This window comes from Lactuca virosa, chromosome 1, assembly GCF_052849685.1.
Source record: "Lactuca virosa cultivar CGN04683 chromosome 1, Lactuca_virosa_CGN04683_v6, whole genome shotgun sequence".
NCBI classification, from domain to species: Eukaryota; Viridiplantae; Streptophyta; class Magnoliopsida; order Asterales; family Asteraceae; genus Lactuca; species Lactuca virosa.
Window position 1 is genome coordinate 32377124 of NC_136426.1, and position 7752 is coordinate 32384875.

General features: G+C 36.2%; 2 protein-coding genes across 2 annotated transcripts; both read left to right on the forward strand.

Moving 5' to 3' along the window:
* Positions 1 to 2461: 2461 nt before the first annotated feature.
* LOC145112621 (uncharacterized) lies at positions 2462 to 3367 on the forward strand. Its single transcript, XM_079048764.1, has one exon. It carries the CDS (start codon positions 2462 to 2464, stop codon positions 3365 to 3367), a length of 906 nt encoding a protein of 301 aa, XP_078904890.1.
* A 1657-nt stretch (positions 3368 to 5024) lies between these two features.
* On the forward strand, positions 5025 to 5468 carry LOC145112629 (uncharacterized). The gene has a single exon (XM_079048774.1). It carries the CDS (start codon positions 5025 to 5027, stop codon positions 5466 to 5468), a length of 444 nt encoding a protein of 147 aa, XP_078904900.1.
* The last annotated feature ends 2284 nt before the right edge of the window (positions 5469 to 7752 follow it).

The following is a 7752-nucleotide window of genomic DNA, read 5'->3' on the forward strand; positions in this document are numbered from 1 at the left end:
GGTTTTTACCATATGTCGAGCATGGTTTTTACCACATCAGTGTTTTCGTGTTTAGCAGCGAGCATCAGAGAGAAAATAGACAAATTAAAAGATTGAACTTTTGAAAAAAAAAATGAAAGAAATTTACCTCTTTCATGATAGATTGGAAGGACAGAGGGTGTTCCATGGAGCACTAACGTCAAGCAGGGTTTTTACCACATCGGTGTGTCTGAATTTAACAGCGATTAGCAGCTAAAGCGATTAGGGTTTTCACTTTTTGAGCATCTCTGTATGCGAGTCAGACTGTTAGTCGAGGTCAATGAAGCTTCTTATCGATTCCAGTTACCGATACATAGGAGAGGAAGCGGAGGCAGAGGTATAGTCACGTTCTTCTATACCGACTCTTGGCGAAAGATAAGAAAGTATGAAGGCGTTGTATGTTCCACAGTTTAATCGACTCATGAAAGTGGGAATAGCAAGATGCTGAGAAGGAATAATCCAGAGAAGAACATGCAGTCAATGCCAATAGAGAATCTTATTGGAAGAGAATGGCAGCAGCGATCGGGTGAAAAAAAAAGCTAAAGCGGGTTCATAAACGGTAATGTTTTAGTATATATATATATATATATATATATATATATATATATATATATATATATATATATAGGTGTGAGACTCGTGTATTACACGAGTTTATTAAAAAAAGTTATATATGAAGATATAAATATTTAGTATTTTTTTAAAGAAAATATTAAATATCAAGTTGTAAACATTAAGTATTTTTAAAATAAAATTTCAAAATAAATGCAAAGAAAATGATGAATAAATAAATAATTCAATTTATACTAATAAAACAAACTACGGATAAATAATTATACGTTGGCCATATTTGTGGTTTAACCACTTTTTTTTAGTTTTATCAATGAAATACAATAAAGTTTGATTATTTTTCCTATGTAAACTATTTTGGTCTAAAATGACAATGAAATTTGAAAGAAAATATCAATTTTGAATTATGTACATTAAAGGAAACATATTAAAAATTGAAATATAAGGAAACAATTTTGCCACTTGTCACATGTGGCAAAAGGCATGAAAATATGACAAGTGGCAAAAATTGTTTTTATTTATTAGAGTAGATTAGTGGGAGCTAGGGACTAGAAGCGTCAAATCCCAAAAATATGGTGGCAAATTTCTAAAACAGTTAATGCATGCTATTTATAAGGTTAATGTGAATTAATATTATATATAACGACAAAACACATAGGGCATGTTCGGCAAAATTAGCTGGTAGCGGGTGGCTTGTAGCGGGTAGCTTGTAGCTTGTAGCTTGTAGAGTTTTGTTAAACGCTACATGAAGTAGCATTTGGATTTGGAGCGTTTTATTTAAACTAAACGCTAGAAGCTTATAGTGTCGAACGAGACTTTCTGTTCAAAACGGAACGTTTTGTCAAACGCTAAAAGCTAGAAGCTTTCAAACACTCTCAAACGCTCCGTACCGAACACGCTCATACTATACATCAAACTACATAGACGATCTTAATAATCATATGTAACAAAAAGATACTTAAAAGATATCTGAATAGAAAAATAATAATAATAAGGACGAAACACATAACTTATGTAAAACTACAAAAACGATCTTAGTAAATTACTCACTTTTTCAATAAACTAAAACCAACCACAACAAATAATTCAAATAACAAAGATCTTTTTTTGGTTCAATTTTAGGATAACTTTTTAGATGTTTTGTAATCTATTTCTTTTTATATATTAAAATAAATAATTATTTAATAAATACCAAATTAGGGAATTAGGCTATACCATATACCAGTCGAGCACGGGCCGATCCCAAGCATGTATAAATCTTCACGAATCAATCTCGAGCTTCACACCATTAGCTTTCGAAACGAGCCAAGCTTGAGCCCCAAAAAAATTAAACGAGCCGAACATAGATTCAACTCGAATGTTTGTGCCCTTATTTACAATCAATACTTAAATATATATGTTGCATGTTTTATTTTATTTATGTACCGATTAAGTCAATATTTTAAATTGACAATATTAATTATTGTTGAATATTTTTATATAAAAGCTACAATTTAAAACTATCAGTTATTGGTTCGCTTTAACCAAACTATGCTTATTTTTTATAAACCCTAAATAAAAAATAGTATATATAGGCTCTTTTATGTTCGCGGGTCTAATCAAGTTTAATAATACAGACTGAGGCTCAAACTCATTTAATAAATAAGTCTAATATTAAGCTTAAGCTTGGCTCGGTTAAAATCGATTTCAAATCAAACTCTTAACGAGTTACTAAATAGTTTGGTTATTTGCATCTCAACATAGGGCATTGGTCAGGGTTTCAAGAACCATTCATCTTTGCTAATATATACGGGCCACAGCCCCCGGGGAAAAAGCATCATTATGGAGGGAGCTATCAAACATTAAAAAAGAAAAACAAGGAATCTAGATCATGATGGGGGATTTCAACGTGGTACGCAGGCCCGAAGAAAGATTTAATTTGATATTCTGCAAGAGATCTGCAAGAGACTTCAACAACTTTATCCACGAGGCAGGTCTTGTAGACCTGAAGATGGGAGGCCATCGTTTCACCTGTTTTCGCAATGAAGACTTGAAACTCAGAAAACTAAATAGGTTTTTGGTATGTCTTGGGTTTCTAGACCTTATACCTTCTGCTTCAGTGATAGCTCTACCTAGAAAGCTATCAGACCACTGCCCAATCCTCTTATCATCTACATGGAGTGATTTTGGGCCAACCCCCTTTAAGCTTTTCAACTCATGGTTATTAAGAGATGGGTTTGAGCGCGTATTTATAAAAGCATGGAATAACTTCAAAGGCTTTGGCACCCCATATTGTTACTTAGCTGCCAAACTTCGATATATAAAAGAGGAGATAAGGAAGTGGAGAGCTTCAGACCACCTGATGGAAGAAGCTCAGATCATCAAAATAAAAAAAAATGTGAATCAATTGGACATCGAGGCTGGATCTAGACTGCTAACTGAAGATGAAATCAACACAAGAAGAAACGGGTACAAGGAAATCGCTGAAAAAGAAAAATTGACAGTTTTAGACATGAAACAAAAATCAAAAATCAAATGGGCGGTGGACGGAGACGAAAACACGAGGTTCTTCCATGGCTATGTAAATAATAACAACCGAAAAAAAAGGATTAATGGGCTTATGATCAATGGCGACTGGTGCATGGATCCGAGTAAAATAAAAGCAGAAACCTTTCGATTCTTCATAGGAAAGTTCATTGAATCATGGCCAAACAGACCTAAATTACGCAGCCCCTGTTCAAAAAGCTTCCCGAATCAGATTCACATGGCCTTGAACTTCCAATCTCCCTACAAGAAATAAAAACGGCGGTATGGGCATGTGGCAATGACAAGGCCCCGGGGCCTGACGGGTATACCTTCAAATTTGTCAAAAAGTACTGGGACGTTCTTCTTGGCGACATCGCAGCGGTGGTAAAATACATTGAGGAATTTGGTAAGATCGATAAATCCTGCAACTCATCATTCATCTCTCTCATTCCAAAGGTCAAAGATCCCCTAAAGCTAAGTGAATTTCGCCCTATCAGCTTAATAGGGTGCATCTATAAAATTATCGCCAAAATCCTCGCCTTAAGAATCAAAAAGGTATTGGGTAACTGTATAGATGAAGTCCAATCAGCCTATGTGGAAGGGAGACATATCCTGGACAGGCCTTTGGTGGTGAATGAGATATGCTCTTGGTCAAAGAAGTCTAAAAAGAAAGTATTGCTCTTCAAGGTCGACTTCGACAAAGCTTTTGACTCCATCAATTGGGAATTTTTAGACTCTAATCTTTTGCAGATGGGCTTTGGAGATAAATGGAGAAAATGGATCAAAGGTTGTCTTCAATCTTCACATGCTTCGGTCTTGGTAAACAGAAACCCAACATATGAATTCATAATATCGAAAGGGGTAAGACAGGGAGATCCCCTCTCCCCCTTTCTTTTTATCATAGCCATGGAGGGGTTAAGTGTGGCCATGAGAGCAGCATGTGAAGCCGGTATCTTCCAAGGCATTAAAATTACCCAACCAGGGACCCCTAGTCTCCCATCTACTATACGCTGATGACACTCTCTTTATAGGCGAATGGTCCCAACACAATATCAAAAACCTATCTAGGATCCTCCGTTGTTTCCATGTGGCATCAGGGTTAAAAGTCAACTACAACAAGTCGAAAGTGTTTGGAATTGGAGCAACTTTATAGGAGGTGACTCGATGGGCAAGGTCGTTAGGTTGTGAACCGGCTTCTTTGCCTTTCACATACCTTGGGGTCCCGATAGGTGCGAACATGAAGCTGGCAAAACATTGGAAGCCAGTAATTGATAGATTCCAAAATAAACTATCATCATGGAAGTCGAAAGCTTTATCTTTCGGGGGTAGATTAACATTAATCAAATCGGTGTTGGGGAACCTTCCAAACTACTTCCTGTCACTTTATGTGGCACCTGGGGGGGGGTACTGAACGAACTAGAAAAGATAAAAAGGAGATTTTTATGGGGTGCTCAAACGAAAAGAGAAAGATACATTGGGTATCCTGGGACAAAGTAATTTCGGATAAATAAGCGGGTGGCTTGGGAGTCGGCTCCATCAAATCATTAAATATATCATTGATTGCCAAGTGGTGGTGGTGGAGACTCAGGACACAACCATCCTCTCTATGGGCAAAAGTTATCACTGGAATTCATAAACTTGCTAATAGGTCTGACAATTGCTTTTCAATGAAAACTATGACAGGAACTTGGAATAATATAGCAAATATTAAAAGTGAGTTGTAGAATAATGGTATTTCTCCAAGCAAAATAGTCAAAAGGCAACATGTCACGGCTGAGGAGCAATGAAGATGTGAACTAAATGAAGACGGTAAGTTCCAGGTGAAAACCCTTCGACGGTTGTTGAATAGTCATGAACCTGTTGACAGTGGAAAGATTAGGTGGAACAAAGAAATTTCAATCAAAGTCATTTGCTTCATTTGGAGGGCAAAAATGGGACGTATCCCTTCCGCCGTGGCACTAACCAACAGTGGCGTATCTCTCTCATCTAAAACATGCTGTCAATGCTCCACAACAGATGAAACTGGAAATCATGCATTGGTTCAATGTCCGTTTGCAAAAACTGTGTTGGAGTGGATATTCAAATGGTGTAACATCCCGATGCAAAATTTTCAAACGGTACATGATGTGTTAGATTATGCATCCAGGTGGGGCAATTGCACCAAGAAGAAGAAAATGTTACATGGAATTTGCTATGGAACTATATGGAGTATCTGGAAGGCAAAGAACGAGAGTCTATTCAATAAAAAAATGGTATGTGCTACAAAGGTGGTCGATATCATAAAGGCAACTACATTTCTATGGTCCAATCATAGAAGCAAGGAAGGTGGCTTAAATTGTACAAATTGGAACTTCAACCCTTTTTGTAGTATGTAATGTAATTGCATTTCAATTCCCTTTTCTTTTTTCCTTTTTTCTTGTCATTTGTACTTTTGTTTGTCCTCTCTAGTGACTTGGGAGAGTTGGATTTTCCTTATATATATTATTCTCGTTTGCTGGTTCAAAAGAAAAAGATAATAATTAATTTATAAAGCCTATTCTTATGATAATAACTAATTAAGCACAATATCTATAAAATTACAACTTTTGTAAGCAAGTCATTGTGGTAGATGAATGGACCACCGAGGAAAAAGGGAGCACATATAGTTCACATTCAGAATGGATAATTTTACCTGGTCTGAAGTTTCAGCCTTATCCAGATGGTCCTCAAGCCGCAACTTCGAAACACGTGTACACCTCTTACGCAAGTTAGTTTAATCACCGAACCGCCGGCTGTAAAATTGTGTAAAACCTGTCTTGTTTTGGTTTGCTTTGCTTTCCTTTTTTTTTCTTTTTTTAATATTATAATATTTATTCTCTATCCTTTCTCATGGTCGAAATTACCCTCCAAATACCACCTTCATATACTTGGTGGATCAAATTACAACTTAGACCCCTTAAGTATCTTTATATAATAGTCCAGACCCCTAAAGTTTCAATGATTGTCTATTTACTTTGTGTTTTTTATTTAGGTATCAACAGAATTTCAATCACGAAAATTTGAGGACCAAATTGTAAAAATAAATGTTTTTTTCCAAATAGTTATAAATGGGTAATGATTTATGTGGAATGTCCAAAAAATTACATTGAACTCAAACCATAGCCAATATTATTGAAAGGCAAGTTAGTAAAATGTTTATTTAAAAACTATCATCGTTACCTTGTATACTCTATTTTATCGATTGATTGGCTATATATATCATATGTGGCCAAAACGTTGTTGTTTACACCCTACATTGATTGAACTATTAAAATTGTTCAAAAAACCACCCTTATATGATTGAATTAATGTAGGACATAGATAACAAATTAAAAAACACATGCGTCCCAAATTTCAAATTTAAAACTCAATCATTTTCCTAACTCAGTGGCGAATTTAGAACAAAAAATTACGTAGTTCCTTATATAAATAAAATTGAAAAAATATGAAAATATAGGTCTTTTGACAAAAATAAGGTAGTTCTTTATTTTTTATATATACTTGTTGTATTAAGAAAAAAAAAGGTAGGTCCTAGGACCTACCTTGTGCATGAGTAACTACGCCACTACCTACACTCCATCATTATTCTGCAAGCATTTCTATGTAGATGTCTTGCAAGTGTAACCATTTTGTCATTGTGCATTGAAGTGTTTTGTTCAATCGGGTTGCTATCTTTGCCAAGGTGTCACTTGCCTTTTGCGAATTATGTTCTTCCTGATCATATCTTGGGATGACATGGTCAAGACGACCTCGTCGGGGTGTTGTTTTCCCCTTGTAAATTATGTTGTTTTGAATCATCCTTTGATATGATCTCATCAATGTGATGTTGCATCCTTGTACTCGATTCCATGTATGAAATTATTTTCAAGTGGTTCATGGATTATCTTTGAACACGGCGTGTTGAAGCTCAACACGGTATGGCGTCGGGACTTTAGCCCGTGGAGTTTAATGAATCAACACGGCGTGTTGGTGGCAGGGAATGAAACCCTAATTTTGAGGGTGTTCCAGCCTATTTAAAGGCCTTAAGTCCTCTTGGATGGCCTCCTAACCAGCCTCCATTGCCATTAAAACCCTAATTCGTCCATTAAGCTTTCTTGGTGGTGTTCTTGATCCTTGAGTGGATTCTTGTGGTTATTTTGCTCATTTCTAAGGGAAGCTTGAAGATTGAAGGTGCTTAGCTTGGAAGGAGGGTCATATATCTAGAATCTCTCCACTTGTTGCAGTCTCTTTGAGGTATCAAGTTCATACCTTGACTAGTAGATGTTTAGATCTCTTCTTTTGGTGATTTGATGTGTTTATGGCCCCTTTTGGGTTGAAGAGTGTGAGAAGTCGTTTTGGGGTTTGTTATTCCATATTTGAGTTGCATTGGACCCCTTGAGCTTAAAGGTGCAAGCTTTATGAGAAGAATTGCTCCTTCGTTTGCTTCTACTATCCCTTCATGCATTTCACTTACTAAGTACCAAGCTTGGTGGTGCTTACACATCGCAACCGTGGTACTAGATACCCTCTTTTGTATAATATCTCATTTTGTATGACTAAGGACATGACTTTGATTCTTATTTTCCTAGATTGTTTTTCATCTTGTGGTAGATTTCCCTCTGACAAATATTCCATTATTGGATGTCTCCAATCATCCACTAC